A 21,865-nucleotide genomic window follows, 5' to 3' on the forward strand; every position below is an offset into this window, starting at 1 on the left:
GCTCAATAAACGCCCTTTTGTGGCAAGCCCTAAATATCGCTGGTTGCCCTTATTGGCTGAACCAGAAATCTGAATGTCTAGTTCAGCTATTACCTGCTTGTTTTATAGGTATCCACAGTTCCAGCCACCACCCACCACCACTTAACTTAACCCCTTTCCCTGATTTGAGGGAGTGGCACCTCCTTGTTAACATTCTAATATGCTCTGGCTCTGGAAGGAAATCCAAAGCTAGTTATGAATTCATATAATAAAACCACCACTGTGGTGACATGTCTTCCAGCCCCACAGAATGCTCTGCACACCTTTAATTAATAACTCTGCCTTCCAGTGATCACTGGGGCTTGAATCAGTATTGAACAGGTCTGAGAAGCAGCTGGCTTAAGAGTTGCAGCACAAGTCTACCTAGCCAGGAGTTAGAATTTCCCTAGGATCAGCCACACACTGTGGTAAAGCGAGTTCCATAGCCCAAGTTCATCAGCAGTTCTGGCTGCTTTAGTGCAACTTCGTTATTTAAAGCAAAACACACACACAAAAAAAAAAAAAAGCCCACCATGCTTTAAAGCTGTCTGGCAAGCTCAGCAACATTTTCTCCATAGAGCTGCTGATCTCCTGGAGCATTTTTTTTTTTCTTTTCCTCATTTACTCCTTCTGTATTGCTAGGTAACAGAAGGGGGAATGTCAATATAAAAGACTTTTTCAGAAGGGCAATTGGCAGGTTTTTGGTCCATGCTATGCCCATTACTACAGTATTATCTGGCACAGGGCAGACAGATGCAGAGACAGGCCAACCCCAGCCACTAGAGATTGGTTTTGGCCTCCTCGTAGTAAAACAGTTTTCCTCTAGGCTCTGATCTAGATTCTTTCTTCAAAGATACAAATTTTTGTGTTTTCCTTGTTTTCAGGCCTTTTTAAAGCCCTGATTCCAACGTGCTAGCTTTCATCAAGCCTAGCAGCCTAGAGTTTTGGCATACAATTACGGCAACGCTGCAGTACATAAATGTGCCTTCTGCACCTGTAGACAATATTCCTAGAGATGGACAAAAGCTCCTGAGGTAACAACCACTCTGCAGCGCAAACCTTAAATGTGCGCTTTATGGCTGGAGATTTAGCTAGTGCACTTGGACACAGCTATCTGTTTATGCTTGGTTGGTGTGTAAAGTCACTGTCCTGGGAAGTCCTTCACTCCTCCAGCAAAGGGACAGATCACTCCAAGCTTGGCTAATGAGCATGTGAACTTGAACTGAAAGTAAACCTCTTGGGCTTGTCCTCTCAGTCTCATCAATATACAATTGCCTTTCACTTGCTGCTGTATTTATAAAAAGGAGCTGCCTTTTATTAACGACTGTACTCCACCAGCACAGTATAGGGTTTGCGGACTGAAAGCCCTCTGTTGTGGACCTGGAAACTGGATGCATACCAGCCATTCCCCTGCTGCTGCTGCATGGTTAACTGCCCTACATCATATTCCAGGTCTCTCTCTCTTAAATACTTAATCTCTTCTAAAATCAAAACTCCCAGGAGAAACTTCACCAAAAAAAGATTTAGGAAGCAGCACTCTATTCCAGCTAGAGACATCTCTAATCTCAGTTTTTATTACCACTTTAAAATGATCCCTGAGAAGAGAGATGATTTGGTAGTGGTGTACTTTTGACATTTTTTCAGCATGTGGAGAATAAACAGCTGAATATGAGGAAGCTACACAAAGCAAATCAAGTCTATCACATGCCAGAAAAACTCAAGTAGCTCCTGGCTTCTGATGCTGTCAGGCCTATGTGGGAGGGTGAGCGCAAGATTAAAACAGCTAACACATAGCAGAGTGAGTATCTCTGCTGCCCTAGTTTAGTAGATAAACAGACTAAAGACCTGGGCATTTTTGCTTCCAATACCCATATGTTGTTTAAATGTTTCAGATGGCAGAAGCTCACTCAACAATTATGGGGAGAGGTTTTAGGCTATTACAACTTCTCTTTTGTGGCAAGAATGCAAGTAACATTTACCTCCTGCTCCCTTATTGTCCAATAAAACTCCTCGTCTGGTCATTAAAAGCTTCCTATAAAGTCTCCTTGTAACACTTTAAAATAAAGACTTTGCCGGTTTACATCTGTGTCTCTAAGCTATAAACTCACAAGTCACAGTAACTGTCTATTATTCTGTGGCCCTGTAAAGTTGCTGTGACATTGGGCATTGACTGCTGCTTCATCTGAAAACTTCAAACCAGCATTTCAAATGCTGGAAATTTGGAAATAGATCAAATAAAAGAACATGAGACTGGCAGGTTAACTGTGAAACTTTTTATTTTAATGAAGGTTTTCAAACACAGTTCAGCGTTTTTTCAGTTTCCAAAAATTCCTAAAACATCTGAGTTCACTGAAGGTCATCATTAACCCTCTCGAAACCCACTGAGGGGTAGAAACCTCTCTCAGATTAGTTCTTTCAGACTGGGGGTGTTTCAGCTGCTTGCTATCTACTAGGAGCTCTCTGGCAGACTGTCCGGCCAACAGGCCCAAGCTGAGTCATGTCAGCGTTTAGATGAATGTACTAGCACAGATCTCTGTAGCACATCTCTCCAGCGTGATGAGCTACTGTACTTGCTACAGCCTGGTCCTCCTCTTTCTACACAGGTTTCCCCATGGCATTTAAGATTTAAATGAAGTTACCTCTGTGCGATACCCGATTCTGGGAAAACTCAGAAAGGTCACGGAAAGCTCATGAATGCAGGTCATCTGCATCCCTGGTCCCCCAGCATGGTAACAGACCTCAGTGGACAGGTAACACTTGCAAATGCAATAAGCAGCCTTTTCCACAAGCGTAAGAAAAAGACCTCCTTTTATGCGCTGACTGGATATGTAACTGATATATTGGGCAGGTCTTACAGATTTGATATGAAACACCTCTGTATCTCACACCCTTCATGGTAATCAGATACATAATTCTGATGTGTGGCTAATACTAAAGATCTGCAGACCTTCGAAAAAATTGTTCATTCCACACAGGAATGCATTTGTGTTTCCCAACTCAGCACAATGTTGTTTTGCTACTATGCAAATCAGGGTGATATTTGCGTTGATACAAATTAGCACTTTTCAAGCATTAAGTCATCCAGAGAGACAGGCAGGACAGTAAAGGCAGCAGAGTAATCTGCAGCTAATAATTTATCTGATGACTTTATACCACTCAAGGAATATCCACCAGCAAGGGCAGAATCTCCTTTATTTCAAGTAGGCAGAAATGTCTGTTATCAAAAAAGCAAGAGCAACCTCAGAGGACATGGTAAACCTACAGGAATGCTAACATTAATTTGGTCAGGTACCACTAGCAGTCAAGCTGGGAGCATGGGTCTCAATGTGATACTGCTCAGGATTTGCCCACTATCTGAGCAGGTTTCATTGTCTCTGCTCAACTGCGTTATGGTTCTTCACTTGCAGATCTAAAAGCTAACTCAAGTCTGTCACCAAGTGCCACTAGCACAGTATCAGATATGTGTCTTGTATTTATCTGGGATGTGTTTGTTTGGAAAGAGGATTCTCAGGGTATTGGTTCAGCAGCTCCAACCAAACATTTGAGCTGTTGTACCCCTTCCAGGTAAATTTTGAAGCAGTCCTGCCTTTTTCTAAAAGGCATTCACATTGCGGCAACAAACTAGGTTATTTTTAGCCAGCTTCCTATGCAGTCAGTGTGTTCATGCATATGGGGGGGAGGAAGAGGAGGGTCTATCCCTTCATCTCCTGCCAAGTAACTTTTGAATCCATACAACTTTAACTAAATTTGACAGATCTGTAGAGACCTCAGAGACACTCAGCTCCAACAAATTTTAGGCAAGCAGATGGATAAAGAGCAGAAACTCTAGTAACACTGAGAAAGCACACAGATCTTTTCAGGTGTCCTCAGTGTAGTAAAAGGGAGTTGATACTTACGCATTCCTAGACCTGAAGAAATAGGTGGTGAGGAAACAGGGTTATGTTATTTCTGCAACTCTCAAAATGATCCACACAACTTTGTAGAGGAGCCTTGAGAGAAGATGAAGGCAGCAAACAAACAGATATTCCTATCATATCTATTGGACAAGTCTTCTCCCAAACCAGAAATCTGAACAAGCCCACGCTGTGGATCAACTAATGTTACAGTGCTCTTTCAAAGAAACTTCACTTTCTAGTTACGTTATATTTAGGAGTGTCATCTTGGACTCCTCAGCTGCTAGAAGCAAAATCTCTGGCTGCAAAAGCTTGAGGGACTCTATAGAGCAAAGCTTTTCAGTCATTGTTTGCAGAGGTACTGCTTTTGAATAAAAGCATTGAGTTTTTAAGAGATTATGAATGTCTAGCTAAATCCAGAGCTTATCTGAAGTGTTAGAGAAGAAAAAAAAACAAAAACAGAGTCAGCAATTTCTGTCTTGAAGGTAGATCTTCAGCTTTACTGATTATTTATATAAAATCTCAGCTTTATTGATCTGCTCCGAGGTGGACATGCAGGAGGTACTGAAGTGAAAATACAGCTTAACTGGTTAGGCATTTGAGCACTTTTTAAATGTCTGACTGTGGCACCATTTTAAAAACTGTGCAAAAAGAATGAAGATTAAAACCTCAATGAAGTTCTTAAGTGTCCTAGGTGCTTTGCAGGGAAACGAGCCAATTTCAGATGTGAAACCATCTTCAAACCCACCAGCAGACTCACAGCCATTAATAGTCTCAACTTAGCAAAGATTCTACCATGTGTAAGGAGCCAAGATTAAATTTGTCTGTATTGTGCTGCTTTCCAGAAGTGCCACAACAGCATCATTGGAATCTCAGTTGGGCACCTTTCTGCAAACAATCTAACATTCAGGATCCAACACAGTATAATACAGGCCCAGCAGGCAGAGCTAGGCAGAACCGGGATCAGTAAACTACATTGTTCACAGCCTGACTCATCAGTTTCACCTCCCCAGGTGCATCAAGGCAGAAATCCATTATATTGCTCCTAAACTTCAGTCTTGCTCTCTAGCCCTCTGCTGGGAATCAAACAGCACAGAGGGATTTCCCAAATCCACAGGGAGACAGTACATAATTTGCTAACATGTTCCAGGTCTCACGCCTGCCAGCTCACACCAGGCAGGGCAGAGCAGCCCTGGACGGTTCCCATGACTGTAAGCACAAGTGATGCATAGTGGCTCTGCCTGGCCTCCGTCACACAAGTGTTCCCATGGAACAGAGGTGTTCTGCACTGTCAGCACGATATTCCTGCCAGTTCAGTTCACCTTCAGGGTTATGACATCATGTCAGTATTATGAATCTCCTGCACGCAAAACTAGAGAAAAGCAAGACTTGTCCACATACAGGTTTCTAACAATGGCCCCACAACAACTCTCTCCTGCCAGAGCCACACCTAGCATAGCTTTGGAGGTGAAAAGTTTGATCCAGAGCAGATACACCAGCACAACACAGCCCAGCTACATAAAGCATACAAACAGAAACTGAGGCACCAAGCCTGTGGGTTAAGACATTGGTTATATCCAAGCTATCTTCCCACAAGGAGAAACAGCCTGTTTTCCCACAGGAGAATCACCATGCCTTAGCTATTACAAGTAAGAGGAGACAGACTCTGCTTCCAAGCCTAAACAAGCACAGAAGAGAGCTGTGTGATAAATGTAGAGGAGAAAAAAAAAAACCAAGAAACACAGCCACACTCCAACCTGTGGATTGGCCCAGAGTGCATTCTTGTTTAGAGCTCCCTTCTGAGGATGGTTTTAGTGACAGGAGGAAAGGCACAACAAAACCATCCTTTGGGGAAATGGGAATGTATGCAGAACTGTGGGAGGGGCAGCATCAAGCCCTAACGTCTCACTGTTGGTCCTCATTTGATTCATCAGGAATGCTGAAGTTGACAGGTTTTTCCTCCCTTTCCCCCAGCCCTGCTATGCCTTTGTTGTGCAGCCACATAGGTGACTTGTGTAAACTGCAGCTTACAGGAAACACTGCCTGAGCCCTGCTCAGCTTGTGGCTGTTCCGTGCCCTTTTTCTTAGCTCCATTTCCCCTGGAGAGATGGCTTTTTCCATCAGGTTTGCCAAGAGCAGTGGTTCCAAGATGCAAACCTGCAGCACATGCTCTAGTTCTCACAGAGTGCCTCCCGTGCATCAGATGGCTGTGAAAGGCACGGAACAGGCTTGGTACATTGGTCCATTAACAGGAGCTGCATTCTACCTACCTCATGGACTCAGATACGCTGTGACTGCACACTGCTGAACAGCTGTCACCCTCCACCTTAGACACAGCTGTATCTCACAGATAAGTTTTAAAAGTCCTGTTTTAACAAATTTTAGGAGGGAAAAACCGTAACATCACATGGCATTACTAATTTGCTCTGATACATCAGCAACTGCCATCCCTGTTGGCTTTGGACCAACAGTGGAAAAGACTGCTTCCGTTTTATAGAAATTGGGGACGATTTAGTAAAATTGCATTCAAACTCATGACCATAGAGAGACTATATTTTTTATCAACAATTCCCAAGTGAAATCAGTGTCCAAGGAACAGTGGTGAAATAATTGGGCTACTAGCAGAGAAAGGAGGGAGAACAAGAAACATCCAGTTCTTAAAACCTTGATAATGCAAGTGAACATTATAGATACCAGGACACTGAAAAACTGGGGAGACTGGGGCCAGGAGATGTAACACTGTGCCAACAACACGTGCCTAGCACATGCAGTCACACACAGCCAGGCACCTCTGACGAGCAGGACAGACGGCTGTTAAATGAAGTATGGCAAGAAGCTGAGACTAATTGAAACACAGCAAGAAGCCAAGATTTCCTGTTCCTTTTTAATTGATTAGAAAAAGCAACAAAGCCACAGGCATCTGTATGGAGCTCACACAAGTGTTTCAGGTGTCCCTAGTATGTGACATTTGAGACTTTTTCAAACCAGTATCTCCAGTTACTACTACTTCCACCACAAGAACCACAGACCCTTCTAACACATCCCTGAACACTTCCCTCAATTTCTAAAGCAAGAACCTTCTATCATAGCCACAGTCCCATTCACCCAAGTTCCCACTCAACTTATCCAAAACTCATTAAACCTCCCCAGATATGATAGCCTGGGATCCCCATCCCTCCTTCCATCTTGTCTCCCTTCTACCTTGCTCTTAAGTTTCAATATAAGGGGTCCTATAATGACTATGAAGAACAAGAGGCTGGACCACATCTTGCATTATGGCACGTAACAACCATCTCAAGACATCAGTAAAAGTATAGGGCCATGCTACAAATGCAGGGCAGAAGGAGGCACAATGCCTTCCTAATCTGAAGTATCTACCCATCATGTTCCTAAACTCACTATTTTTACAAGACATACTCTGTCCTTTTTTGCTTAACACTTTTTTCTTTTTTAACCTATGCTGAGAGCAGTTATATTTCATGGTACAATGACAGGGCACAAAAAAAAATAATCAACATTGTTCGTAAAAGCAATTAGCACCACCAACAACTTTCAAGGGCAAAATATGGAGTAGAAGGTAAGTAAATACAGTACATGCTGTACAATCTGATCCACAGGTTTTAAGGAGAGCTCTGACCAAAGGGTTAAGCTTTTTATCTGCTTGATCTTTTTATTATTGACTTACATTTTTTCCTCTGTTGACCAAAACTGAAGATAGTAGTTTTCTTTTCTTGGCCTCCTTAATAGGATGTATCCTTCACAGGCATCCCTCCTGAAAGGAGAAAGCCACTCAATTCCACCTAACTTTTCCTTTCCTTTGAAGGCTGGGCCAAAGTGTTGCATATTCACTGCCACATTAAAAACACTTTGCCTGAGGCCTGCATTTCTTGGTGTGCTGTAATGAGTTCAGGACCCCAGCTGTCTGCCTTGCGATTTAGAACACTGATATTTAATAGTAAATTATAAGGCAGAATATTGCATTTTACTTTTTTGCTGAAGTAGCATGTTTATAGTAGTACACCCTACAGCCACTAAAGATAGGGAGAGCATATCTTTCTGTTCAGTCTCTGGGTTACCACGGCCTGGCCCTAACCAGTTCGGGTTTTGGATGCCAGCCTCTGCTCTTAACACATTATTGGATCTCCCTAATGTCACATCTTCCACTAGTGTCCAATAATACCTGATGCAAACTGCGACATATTCCCAGCATGTTTGTGGAAGCCAACTATACTAACAGCTTTAACAAGCCCTACAGAAAGCAGAGCAGCTAATAAAACCAAAATCTTCTGCAGTTAATCCTTGGAAGTTTGCCACTGAGATCCCAGCAACACCATTTCAGGGACAGTAGTTTCATAAAGCTCAAACCCTGGTTTCGACTAATGAAACAGCCTAGATGCACATTTGACAACACACCTCACAGCTTTATGCTTCCTCTGGGTTCTCTATGAAACATGTATAAGCATCACATTGGGATTGGAAAGATTTTTAAAGAACATCAGCATTCTGGAAGGAACAGCAAAGTAATTAGTATTTCTTTAAGTAGTGCCAGATGTGTTTAAAAGCCACAAAGATAAACAGGAGGGGAAAAGCTGCATAGTTTGAATTAAAACTAGTAAGAGCATAAACAATCCCTTCTAATAGCCACAAGCTGACAGACCAAGCTCCTGCTAATTCTTTTTCCTCATCAAATCCATCTTTCATACCTGCTTTCCTACTTGACATTACACAAGCATGCACCTCCTCAGGGTTAGCGTGCTGGGGTAGAACATGTTAAAAGTAGTAGTATTAGTCCAGTTTTCCTCCAGAACAGCTCCAAAACACTCGGTGCCTCAATTACCAGGAAAACCATGAACCACCACCTTCTTCTATACTACCTTACCTCACTGCAGTGGGAGACGGATAAGAACAGCCTTGTGCATCTCATGAAAACTGCCTCAGCACCACAGGAACCACAGTCCTGTCCCTGAACATGCTGCTTTGCCTTATTTCTTTCTGCATGCTTATTCCCTGGAATTATGGCTAGTTTGTGTTGTTAGTGGTCTGCGAGAGAAAGACATATACAGCTAAGCAACATCAGAATGGGGCATAATTCTTTAGATCCTCTATGCAGAGAGAACAAAACGAAAAAAGAAAAAAAAAAAGAGAGAGGAAGAAGTCTTTCCTGTGTCTACTTTTAATTCAAATAATCTTGTCCCTACTCTGCTATATTAGCATAAGGATAGCTTCAAAAGATGTCCAACTGCAATGCTCTGATCCTGCCATTTACCTGCTGGAACAGAACATTTTCATTCCTTCACCAGCAGCAAGACACCACCAGTACATAATGCTCTGACTGAACTCCTCCTACTTCAGTTCTCCGATTTCACCTACATCTTGACATGTATACCAATGCTTTGAGTTCTGGAGCGGAACAGAAAATAAATGTGCTTCTGCTGGGTTTACTCCCTAATCCATCTTAGGACCTAGAATAAACACAACCCTATTTCAGAAGGGCAGAGAAGGATTATAACCACACACTCCCCCTTAGCATATCTAGCTCAAACTGGACGCCATTACTAGATGGTCCCTACAAACATGATTTCAGCAGGGATAAGGGGGTAGGTTGCAAGTTCAGTGGTTTAGCAATAGCACTGTTTAAAGAGGAGGACAGTTTAGACTAGGTTACCACATCTTAATTTCAGAGACCACACTATCTGTTTTAGCCTTCACAATGCCTCATTCCTCTCTGCACAACCAGTCCAGCGACTAACAGCTGCCTGGAAAGACAAAAGAAAAACTACATTTAAAGACAACAGTGTCTGCTTTTTATTTATTTTCAGGACACCAGTATCACAATTTTTAAACCAAGTAACAGAGTTAGCTCAGGAAGTGCCCACCACAATGCCTGCAAAAAGGCCAGAGATAACAGACCATCACCTCTGAGTAAAGCCAACATTTTTCCTTCATGCAATATACATGGCCAACAATGACTTTCTATCTCCTGCCTGAAGCCAGCACATCCTCCTCCTGACAGGAAGGAATGGAGTTCACAGGCAGCTTCTTAGCCTTTCCAGCATAGATTTATTCCCCGTTATGAAACGCAAACACAGAAGAACCCATACCAAATTACACTACATCCCCACAGCTCACACTGAAAAGAAGCACTGGCACTTCAGCAAGCATGTGCCTACTGGCACCTCAGAGCCCATAATCACATGCCTCAGGGTTGTTCTTCAGATAGAGCTCAAGGTAATCCTTGAATATCTGTGGGTCAGTCATTGTAGCCTTGACAGCAGGGTCCTCCTTCATGGCCTCCATCCAGCGTTGGAGCTTGGGGGTGTGACTCAAAGAGCTATGGGAAAAGGAAAGAGACTGAGTAATGCAAACGGGAAATGTGGAGGGCATCAAGGAAACAAACCCACTTGTGTGGTTCTATTTTACTGCTTGTTTTGCTTTCTCCCTCCCAGAATAATGTTCAGCTCAGAGCACGTGATGGAAATACGTATCAGATCACAGAAGACAGACTACCATTTGCAAAGTGAAAGAGTTCTTACAGAGCTTGTGCACTGCAAAGCTGAGTAAAAACACAAACAAGCACTTACTGTGCCAGATACCAGCATGTTTTTACTTACATTACCCCTGCTGCAAGACACGGCTCTTAATTATCATCTGCTCTGAGTTGAGGCAGAGGCTTGTGCACCACTGCTTCCCTCCGGAATGCCTTGTTAATGGCAATTCTTGAAGCAAATGCTGTGTGCAGCGGTTGAGTTCTGCACAACCCACCAACTTCTCTCTCTTGCATACCAAGACAAGCTGTGCCGTTTGTCACTACCCTGCAACCCAGCAGCTGAAAATGCACACAGCCTATTGAGGAAACCGAGGATTTGACTAACAGACTAAATCCACAAACCCACACAGACACATTTGAAAAAAAAAAAAATCACCAAGACCACTGCGTGGCAAACAAAGTTTAAAAGTTTAAATTGTTATTTTCATTCTCTTCTAGCAGACTGACCAAAGTACTTTGCATTACAGTTTCCAACTCCCAAGTTGATGCATAGCTTGCCAGGTAACTCCTAACCCTTACCCACAAAGCATCTTAACATACAATGGCTCAGATCCTCAGTCATTCAGATACCTTAATGACTCTGGACTTATGCTCCTATATTGCTTGTAATATTTCCCCTTCCAGGAGACAAAGTAGGTCAGCCATCCATCAGTATCGTTCTCATTTTACAGCATCCCAGAGTTTCAATGGTAAAAATTCCATGTGTCTTTCTTGTTCTTCAAGAATGGTTCAGGCACCAGGGTAATACTAACTGTTCTATACTCATCTTATGCTTTTATTACCCACCTCCTCATACAAGCTGACTCTTTAGTCCAGTTCTAAGCCAGCTATAAAATAGTTCTCCTTTGATACCATTTCCCTACATATTAATGCAATACCATGGTAACTGGATCTGTTTAAGGATATAACAGACCAATACATTTGTTTATATATTAAAAAAATGCTATTACAAGAGGGACAAATCTATTAGCTACAGCAAGATAGGGTAACAGTTCACCCATTTCAAAACAACATCACTCTCCTTTGTCAACTAGGATTTCCAAAAAGAAGCAGAAGACTGCATTTCAACTCTTAAGTTTTGGACCAAGAACTTTGAATCTAGGCCTCCACAACTCCATCCCCTTCAAACAAAGATCATTTTCATTTATGATGTTAGGAATGGGAAGTCCTGTACTTTGACCACTTCTTCCAGATCTGTCAAAACTATTTCACAGGAAAACAGGCCTGGTGAAAGAAAGTTTGTTTACAGAAGATCCCTGAACAACTCATCTCTTTGAGAAGATGCTTCCCCCAAACTGTTACACAATACAAACTTTCTTCAGCAGCTCCCAAGAGTGGCCCACTGCTGCAAAGTGTATGCAAAGAATATTTATGTTGAGGCACTTCAGTACACACTAGAAGCTAGGCAAGGTACTCACTCCTTCAGCTGGAATGGTTCCAGACGTTCAAACCATGGCCAGATCATGTAGTCAAGCATGGAGATTGAGTCCCCACCGTAAAACACAGTGTTGCGTTTGGACAGAATCTGTGAGAGATGATAATTGCCCTCAGAAGGAAAATTACCACAACAGAACACTAACAAAAAGCTGTAATGGAATGCAGGCATACTGAAGGGATCAGACAGCAAATAATGGAGATACAGCACATTTCTCCTGTGCATGCAATATCTGGGGAGTCAGAGCTAGTCAGTAAACCAGCTGCAGTATCAACCTTAACTATTTCATACACTGTCAGTTCAGCTCTTCTCCAGAGGTTCAAAAACTGTCAAAAAATATTAATCACTAGTGAGGCTGCAGTCTTTGCACAAACAAAAAGGAATTTAGCTCTCACAATCTGTCAGTTCATGATTTCTTACCTGTCAAAAAGCATTAACAGCACAGACTAATCAAACGTAACAATACACATGCATTTCTTGAGCAATAAATCTAGCTAAATTTAACATCCAGGTAAATTAGAACTCCATTTTAGCAGGGACTTTTCCCATGGCACTCGAGGCCAAGTGGTATCAGGAAAGCATTTCTAACATTACAGCTAGAGCTGGCTTTGATTCCAGGAGCACAGGGAACAGAAAGCAAGAATAACACACACATACACCAAAATGAGTTCCCCACAGCTCAGCATAGAAAGCAGGGCCACAAAGAATGCAGCAAGTTCTCCTGTCACATTTATGTTTCTGATACATTTCAAGTGCCGTGGTCATTCAAATTTAACATCCTTCAAGGATCCTCCAGAGCCTGGTCTCTTCTGTCATAAAACTAGCTCCTCTGTTTTCAGGCACTTTGGCATTTTAGAGGTAGAAGTTGAGAGACCTTACAAATCTGTCTTTTTGGACACACAACACTATACTCCTATGGCATTTACACCCTGTCCCCTAATCCCCACGATCTAGCAGAAATTTTAAAGCAGTCCTTCAGGAAGCATCAAGCTCTTTGAATTCCCAGGCCTCTGGCAGAATGTAACCCAGCAGTTGCACAGTTGCAGAGATGGGAACACAGCTCCCTCTGCCGTATAGCAGCAAACTAAACAAACGCGTTTGAAAACACCTCCCTTCTTGAGTATCTCTCGCAGTAGGCTGAGTGAAGTTTGAATGGCTCTGTTCCTTCCTCCCATCCTCAGCCGACCTTCAGCTGATGCTGCAAAGCCCTTCAGGGTATAGCAAAATAGACACTGACACTGAAGGAGCAGCAAGTACTTCACAGCATTAATAAAGCAGGAAGGTTAATTCTTCCTTAATGTTTGTTAGATCTGTATTTCACTGATGTGAAACACACATAGCTTCCCCCAACAACTCATTTGTCATCTGCACTACTCTAGCATCAGCCTGATCAGACAGACAAGACTACCCTGAAAACAATTTTACTTTGGCAACTCGAGGGGCTGAGAAAGCAGAATGCACAGGGCTGTTGGGAGAACTAGGAAAAGTACTAAAAAGCTACTGGTAGCTTTGCACCAGAAAAGAAACACTCTGGAGGAATGCTTCTTGATCAAGACAGACAAGCATTAGTCATGGCTACTAAAGACACAGAAGAAATGGGTTCATGATAAAGGCAAGTCCAACAGCTGTTCAGACTAGCTGAGAACAACTGCTGACACAGATTGTTACTAGTATGGCATCAAAGCCACCCGACACTTTCTGGAGCTCTGCTAAAGTTGCATTACACCACCAGCAGCAGAACATGGCCCAGGGCTGCATTTTTGCAAGTGACAGATTACATTCTGCTTCCCCCTACCCCAACAAAAACAAGCTCTGGAAGGAAAAAGATTTTATATCATCACCAGGGTACCTGCACTCATTTCAGCAGAGCTACAGCACAGATGCTCTACAGCAGCTCCAACTCCTCAGCTCTTGCTCTTAGAACATGCTGCAAGGTCTCCTTGCATTTAAAGCAGAATATCTAAAACAACAGTCAGCTAGAATTAAAAAGAACTTCACAAGGACACACAGCCTTCATCACAGATGAAGTTTAGTTTAGCTACTTGGAATTTATGCTAATGGTGCTGTTGTGTATCCTAGGCTGGGGGGTGTAAATTGAAAGATTGTTCCTTGCTGTAATGAGAAAAGATGCAGTCCAAAGGACAAAGCACGAAAGAAAACAGGGATCATACAAAGACAGGCAACCTGCTCATTATCATGAAATACTCTTACCTCTTCAAGTTTGCCAAACTTTTCAGCAATCTCTGCTTTCAGTGCCGTGGCATCCTGACCATCTTTGACTGCCACAAAATACTTGAAAACTATGGGCGTTATCTATTCAAATGGAAGTATAAAGTTTTTAATGTTCCTATTACAGTAATACAAGCAAGTCAGTCAGAGCTTAAAATGTTAAGTTAGATGTTAAGATACCAGAAGCAAGTTAAATCTTAAAAGCTTTAACTTTATAGAGTTAAAGAAAGTCTACTAATAAAAACCTTTTATACTTCAGAAAAGGTAAGAAAAGGCTTAAAGGAAGAATGAATGCAAATACTAATGGATTTTAGTCTTGTAGTAAAGAGAACAATGAAAAGAACATGTTTCCCATTTGTACACGCTTACCAAAAAAGTAGCAAAAAAAGGTAGCAAGGCGCAGAGTGGTACTCTTTTCCCAGTTACACATTTCTGAAACCCAAATGCACTTTAACTATCAACACTTAAGGTACTTTAAGAAAGAGACAGGCAGCCCAGGATATGCAAGCTTCTACAAACCTGTGCATTTTCTGATTTGGTAACTGCCAGAGAAATTATCATACAGCACCAGAAAGTTGTGCAATGGCCAAACTTAACACATGTTCACAGACAAACGTTTTTCTAAGATGTCATTCATACAACCAACACTCAGTGCATGTTTGGGTTCTTGCAACGTGCTTCCCTGTAACCCTCTTCTCATCATGCTTATTCAGAAAGACCTATCGTAAATATATACTCCTTTCTACCCCCTTTTTTGTCCACATCTCTTTGCATCTTCCATTGCTTCCTTATATCTAAGCTGACTTCTTTCACTTCCTATACCCTTCAAAGCACATGCTTGTACAGAGGTTACTTCCAGTCAGCCACAGCTGCCCACCTCCAACCCCTCCGGAAGGCCAAAACCAGTCTTCTTATATACGTCCCATGTCTATAGCCACCTGACATCTCTCACCCATGGTTGTAGGCTCTCTCAGGCACTCTTCACATTCCACATTCACAATGCACTTCCTACAGAAAGACTTGGATTAAAATACAGCAGTTGTCACTACCTAGGTCTCAAGCAGTCAGCTGGTTTGGTCTACTAACCTTTGCCCTATTGTAGGATGCTCAAAATCCTGCCTCAGTCACATACTTTCACTAGTTTGGCTGTTCTCCTGCATCCATCCCCACACATAAACGCAGGGAGCAATTCAGACACACCATGGTTTGTAGGTGCTCACAGCAAGAGACCGCAAATAACCCCTCCAGTTATCTGAATGCTTTTCCCAGACGTAAGACCTGCCTTAAAGCATAAAAGCAGCATTGGCAACAGAGCTGCAGTTCTTGATGCTATGGTAAGGTAAGAAACTGAATCCCACAATGATCATGCAGTACCTTTGAGAAATGTTCCAAGAGCATCTTCTGAAAGGCTCGCTCATACGGGTCCGAAGGCATCAGCTTCTTCCCTGGAAATGCTTCATCCAAATATTCGCAAGTGATTGGCGACTCATAAATCAGCTGGCCCTTGCTGGTCTCCAGAACAGGAACCAGCCCAAAGGGATTCTTCTCAAAGAACCAGTCAGGTTTGTTCTTCAGATTGATGTTGATTACTTCATAGCTAAAAAAGGAAAAGAAACAAGACCTAAACAGGCTCAGTCATTACACCTCGATAGCTACAATACTTGAGAGGCTGAATCCTTGCTCCCCTGCTCCCCCTTGTCTTCACTGAAGTCCTTTGCAGGACCAGCCATTTGAGAGGTAGAATTACTGCCGGGGGCACTTCTGTTTTCTGGAGAAAATCCGCACTGAGTTACAATGAGATGTTTGTTAAACTAATAAAAGACGTATGGACAGTCTGCAAGCACAAGATAGGCAGCCTTTATAATCATGCTGAAAACAAAGGTCAAGCTCAGAATGCAGCACTTATCACATGCACGTTCTTCTAAGAAAGAAGCATTTGACTGCAAATAAGCTACCCTCTAATTAAGAAATGCAGCTAAACTTTAACCCGACATTACACCACAGAGCAAATCAGGAGAGCATCCTACCTACCTATCTCCCCCACCTATGGCCTCACACAGAACAAGTGTTTAGGGAAAGGCAAATAGAGTTGATAAAAAAAATACATGGGACATATGCCTACGTTAAATTAACAAACCATAAGTTACATGCTGCGTTATATGCATGACCCCAGAAAATTCCTAGTAAGCCCAAAGGTCTCCTAAATACAGCTGAACCTTCAAAACAACTAAAAGTTACCAGAAAGTGACTGCCACATTTAGATAGCCATAAAACCCCTCCAAAATCACTATGCTAAAACAAATGTCCCAGCTCCAACAATCAGTTCAAAGACACTAAATAAAGACAGAATTAAACTGAGCTAGTTTCCATGCACCTACTCCTTTGAAAGAAGACCCAAGAAGAAACAAAACAACACTCATCTTGCTGTCAGCAGAACTGAGTGGTAAGCATTCACTGCGCTAACATGAACTCGCAGCCCTGTGCTGGTAAACAAACTGTTGGCAGGCCTGGGACTGGGTGGGAACCAGAAAAAGGTGGAAAAACCTGTTACTCTAAAGCTGTAAACTGAAGGAAGCATTAGTACCCATCGAAAAACACTGAAATGATATGGCTATCTTGAAAATGAAACAGACACAAGTACTTAATGCCATTAACTTACTACAGCACAAGAATGAGAAAACATCACATTGTATAATTTTATACATGTTATATATATACACAGTATGTTCCTCAAATTTTTAAGGTGCTGCTTGCTCACTGTTGTGTGCTAGTATGCAACAGTATAACAGAAACACTGCATATTCAAATCTCCCAGGATTTTCACTGCATCTTACATCAAAACTAACAACAACATCCATTAAAGCACCAGTCACATTTACCCAGGACAAGTTCAAATGCCGTTATTGTAAACATTCCGGATGTCAGGTGAGAAAAAAAAACCATCAGCTTGGAGTTTTTCCCTACAGATTTACATTGGGCCTTTACATAATGTATTTCATACACAGCCTGCCTACTTCCCACTTCAGCAAGGCCCCTCTCCAAAAATAAAGTCTGAAGAAGATCGAGCTTTACAGCAAACTCAACACAGACACCTCTTTTCTGCCAGCTCTTTCAGGGATGTTTTGTTAAAAACCATTTTGGAGGCCCAAGGAAGAAGAGAGGCTTGAGCCGCCCCCCCGGTCCCGTGGAGCCCCCAGGCCCTGAGGGGAGCAAGGGGCGCCGCGCCGGCCCGCCGGGAGGCCTCACCTGATGCCCTTGGCACGGAGGACGAGACGCGCCCTCTGGGCGAAGGGGCAGAACCGCATGCTGTACAGCCGGATCACCCCCTCGGGCACCGGCCCCGGGGCCGCGCTACCTGAGGGGAGAGGAGACCGTTACAGCCCTTACTCGCCTGGCGCACAGCCCCGCGCCCCCTGCGCAGGCCGCCCGCCCCCGCTGAGGCGATGCGGCTGCCTGCCCGGCGGGGCTTACCCTTGCCCAGGCTGCGAGAGTGCTCGCCCGCCATGGCGATACGCTACGGCGATGTGCCGCGCCGTGCCCCGCCGCACCCCCGCCGGCACCGCCCACAGGGCGGGACCCTCCGCCCCTCAGCGCAGCGCGGGCCGGCGAGCGCGGGCCGGCGGCGCTGTGGCGGGGCTGTGCGGAGCCATGCCCGCCCCCCAGGTGGCACTGCCGCCGGTGGGTGGCCCTCGGGGGGGGGAAGCTCGGGTTGCCCGGGAAGGAGCATGGTGCACGCCGGTGGTCCCTCTCTGAGCTGCCCACCCTCCCCGGCGGACATGCTGACCTGCTCGCTGGGGCAGGCACTGTTACGCTGCTCTGAATACTCTCCTTTATAACCTCAGCATAACCCACCCCAGCTGGCACTCCCATTTAAATAGGAAACCTATGGCAAAACACCCCATATGCCTGGTTTTTGCTTTTTTTTTTCCAAGTGGTGCCTCCAGCAGCTGGTGAGGCACCAGGCCTGCCTCTGCTTCCCTTCCCACCTGGACAGGGTCTTCTCCGGCTCCAGCAGCACTGCATCACCTGTTGCCCTTCAAAATCCAATCAGTCCTACCCTGAGGGTAACAGGGAGAGTTTCTCTTTCCTACAGCTATACTGTTTCACAATGAAAACCCAAAAGGAGGCAACAGATAACCTAACGGGCAAGGGGGCACACCAAAAGTTAGATTTAATTTAATTACTACCTTGCAGCCATGGAGGGATTCATGCTTGCTTCTGCAAACATGATCTCTGTGAGCATCAGTATGTGCATAGAGGAAAAAACCTGAAGCACAGACTGAAGTTCTCTCCATCCCTTTTCCTCCCTCTTCAGCAGAGATAAGGGCACCAGGGCCTTCCTTGTACCAGCTTTTCCCAGACTATAATAGCGGAAATTGAGGAGCTTTCCTCTTAATGCATTTATTTCACTATGTCCAAGTTGATCTATGGTCCCAGAATTAAAATGTTTCCCTTCATGGGCCTCCACATACTTCCACGCAGCCTCCAGGCCAAAGCTGTATGTTATTAGGAAACAGTACACTTGGAGGCATCAGAGGGCTGGGGCAGCCGAAGGGAAGGAAACTCCTGGCCTTCCTAGCAAAGGACACCTCTCTGCCAAACCCCCAAGGCTAATTAGAAGAACTGGAGCATCTCCAGTCTCATCACTGGATCTGTGCTTGCCCAGTGAGGAAATTTTGCCTGTTGCTGACTTTTGGTTTGGTTTTGTCACTGGAGTTGGGCCTCAGGCATTATGTCACAGACACCAGTGTTTTCTGTGGTGATCTCTCCTGCAGGCAAACACTGAGAAGGCTGCTAGTCAAGTGACCATGAACCTAACACCATTATCCATTTGAATGGACGAATAACGTGATTTTTTGTTAAGTCATTGCTGTTTGATTATGTAATTAATAAGCAGCTCAAGCAGTGAAAGAGAGTGGTAATTGACTGCACAAGCCTGCCATGCCCCTGGGCAAACAGAAGCTATACATAAGATGTCCTTTGCCAACAAAATAAATTTCTCCTCCTATCAAAAAAAAAATGTTAGAGGACTAGAGGACTTATTTCTCATTCCTCTGAGTGCCTGCCCTTAGGAAAGATTCAGCAACATTTTGGGTCATGAAAAAAAGAAAATTCATTTGAAGTTTCTTTCAGCAATTAAGAACAACACAGGCAACCTGCTAACTCACAGCCTAGAGACAGGCACGCAGGAGCCCAAAGCAGCATCACAAGATCTGCCTGCTGCAGTAGCTCCTCAAAGGCACCATGGAAAAATAAGTCTATTTCCTCACCCCATCTTAGTTTCGCATGGCATACAGAACACCTGCAGAGACAAGAGATAAGGTACAGGGTTTGTCCTGCTGCCTCTGGACAGGAGTGCCACCCTCCATCATGCTGTATAGCACTGAGTGCACAGTAGTGTCACAACACCACACACCGTCACCACATAGATAAGTAATAATGAGCCAATGTAAGCAAAACGCTAAGTAACATTTCTCCCTTTGGGACAGGGAAAAGGAAGTGTTACTACTAATTCTGCTTTTAAAATACTTGGAGGTTCCTACTGTCCCTTCTTTCCAGTGGTCAGCTTCTCAGCTCTCCTTGAAGCTTCAGGAGCACCACCTTATGCACTGCAAGAACAACTGCAGTACCTCATGCAAGGAAAACCACAAGAAGTGAGGGGAAAACAGGTGTAACTGCCTCACCAAGCAAAAGGCTAAACACCACTGGAACCAGAGCAGCACATGCATGGCCACAGCAAGGACCCGTGGGGTAGCTGAGGAACAGAACCCATGACTACTCCCCCAAGGCTGGCCCCTCTATCTGATAAAACCACTGCTTTCTAGACACAGCAATAATGATTACCCACGTTAAAAGATTACAGATGTCACAGATGTCTGTGACTTACAGGCAGAATTACCGCATTAAACATAGGTCGCTGCCTATGTGAGACAGTTAGGTATGCTACCGACTGCGCGACTCAACACATCACAACGACCCGTCCCACCCGCAAACAAACACCCTACTGCCCCCTTCCTCTGGCGCTGCTGGCCCTTTAAATACCTTCCCGTGCTGGTTGGTTGGCTGGCGCACGGGGGCAGGCCAATCAGCTGTCTGCTTTAAGCCTGGCGCGAGGTGTCGCGTCAGCTAATGGCAGGAGCTGTTCTTGTTTCTAGGAGACGGGTGCAAACAGGCCGGCGGTGTGGGGCGATGGAGGCGGCTGATGAGGAGCCTTGCGCCGAGGCCCCGGGCGACCGATGCTGCTCCTCAGCGGAGGAGGCAGCGCTGGAAGTGAGGTGGGGGCCGGCCAGGACAGCCTGCGCCCTCCGGGCCTCTACATACACCTCTGACCTTCAGCCCAGCTGGGCTGCCCCCGGTACTCTGGGGGCCTCGCTCCTCTCGCCATGGTCAGCTGTAGGCAGCTGTCAGAGAGCAGGGCCGGCCTGACAGGGAGGGGAAGGGGGGCCGCTGTGCTGTGGCTCCGCGTCAGGGCGGCAGGTAGTTGCGGGGGTGAGAAAGAAAGAAGCTCTTGGACTGCAGCATATAGTGGGGACAGAGCCATTGGTGGATTTAGATGAAACTTAGGTTCTCTGCCCTTAGTATAAGGAGGCTCAGAAACAGGGAGTAAGCAACCCTGACTAGTTTCAAGCTGGAGCTTGGTGAGTTGTGTGGTACGAGTTGTTGCCTCTTCCTGTGTAGTGGTTCTGGCACCATGCGGTTCTGATGAACTCTTGGAGCATGCTTTTCTTTCAGTACCTGCTCTCATGAACCCAGGCAGTTCAGTTCTGTTTGTGTCCATGTTTTTCTTCTCTTTTACCCAGGCTACTTCAACCTCTAGGATTTCTGTGGCTGTTCTGTACCTCTTAAACCCCACTGTCACAGTTTTCTGCTATTGCTTTTAACTTTCCTGATACTCTAAATCCTCACTCGTGTCTTTCTCTCTCAGCATCCTAATCTGCATGTCATACTTACAGATTTTCATTTTCCACAAACATGACCCACAGTACATATAGAAAAACACTTCTCTTCCAGAGCTCTTGGTAATCCAACAATTTGCTTTCTGGTTCTGAACAAATAGGAGCTGTAATGAGTTAAGCCCTTCATGCTCCACCTTGATTGAGACTTTCACAACAATCTAGGATGTTCAGAAATTTTTTTTCTGTGTAATGGGACAGATGTCTTGACTTCCTTGCCCACTCTAAGTATTTCAGCAGTTTTATCAACGCTTATGGATAGTATGGGACATAGGTCCATAATTCTAGGTGCAGCACTTCTTAGAGGAAAAAATTATTTGTTCCAGTAATGTGAGAAATATGGTTCAGCCTTAACCACTCTGATACTTGTGGAGTAAAAAAGGTAGTCTGAAGCATGTCGTTGCTATTCAGAGGGGGTCCCTTGTGCAAACTGGTGTTACTCGGAAGAGCTGTGATGCAGGTTTTCTTTGTGAAAACACCATTATGAAATGAAAATATTATGCAAAACAAAACAAAAATGTAAGCCCTTTTGAATGTGAAACAAAACCTATTCCCATAAAATAGAAAAGTTTAAAGTTTGCCTTATAAATTAATATGAGTAGTAGTATGTATATTAGTTTTAGAAGAAAGTGACAATTATTTTGTAGTGGGCAATTGGAATGCATGTCTTCAGAAAACAGAACTTTAACAAAACTCATGGCTTCATAAAATCTGTTTTGTACAAACTAGCATTTTTCAGTGGAAAAATGCTTTGTAAGGAAATTTCTAAGCAGCTCTTAATTACTTTGCT

At 44.1% G+C, this 21,865-nt stretch overlaps 2 protein-coding genes across 3 annotated transcripts in view; one reads left to right on the plus strand and one right to left on the minus strand.

The window, feature by feature from the left end:
• Window positions 1–9,692: 9,692 nt before the first annotated feature.
• On the minus strand, window positions 9,693–17,730 carry GSTO1 (glutathione S-transferase omega 1). Its single transcript, XM_055719892.1, has 6 exons — window positions 17,594–17,730; window positions 17,369–17,477; window positions 15,497–15,719; window positions 14,105–14,206; window positions 11,877–11,983; window positions 9,693–10,242 (listed from the first exon to the last, which is right to left on the minus strand). The coding sequence occupies exons 1-6, from the start codon at window positions 17,625–17,627 to the stop codon at window positions 10,089–10,091; spliced, it is 729 nt and encodes a 242-aa protein (XP_055575867.1). The 5' UTR covers window positions 17,628–17,730; the 3' UTR covers window positions 9,693–10,088.
• Window positions 17,731–20,294: 2,564 nt separating this feature from the next.
• Window positions 20,295–21,865, plus strand: part of CFAP43 (cilia and flagella associated protein 43) — a 50,075-nt gene continuing 48,504 nt past the window's right edge. For both annotated transcript variants that reach the window (XM_027802503.2, XM_027802504.2), the window contains exon 1: window positions 20,295–20,397. In XM_027802503.2, coding sequence (XP_027658304.1) covers window positions 20,312–20,397 — 86 coding nt within the window. In that variant the 5' untranslated portion in view covers window positions 20,295–20,311. The remainder of the gene's footprint in view (window positions 20,398–21,865) is intronic.

This window comes from Falco cherrug, chromosome 9, assembly GCF_023634085.1.
Source record: "Falco cherrug isolate bFalChe1 chromosome 9, bFalChe1.pri, whole genome shotgun sequence".
Taxonomy (NCBI): domain Eukaryota; kingdom Metazoa; phylum Chordata; class Aves; order Falconiformes; family Falconidae; genus Falco; species Falco cherrug.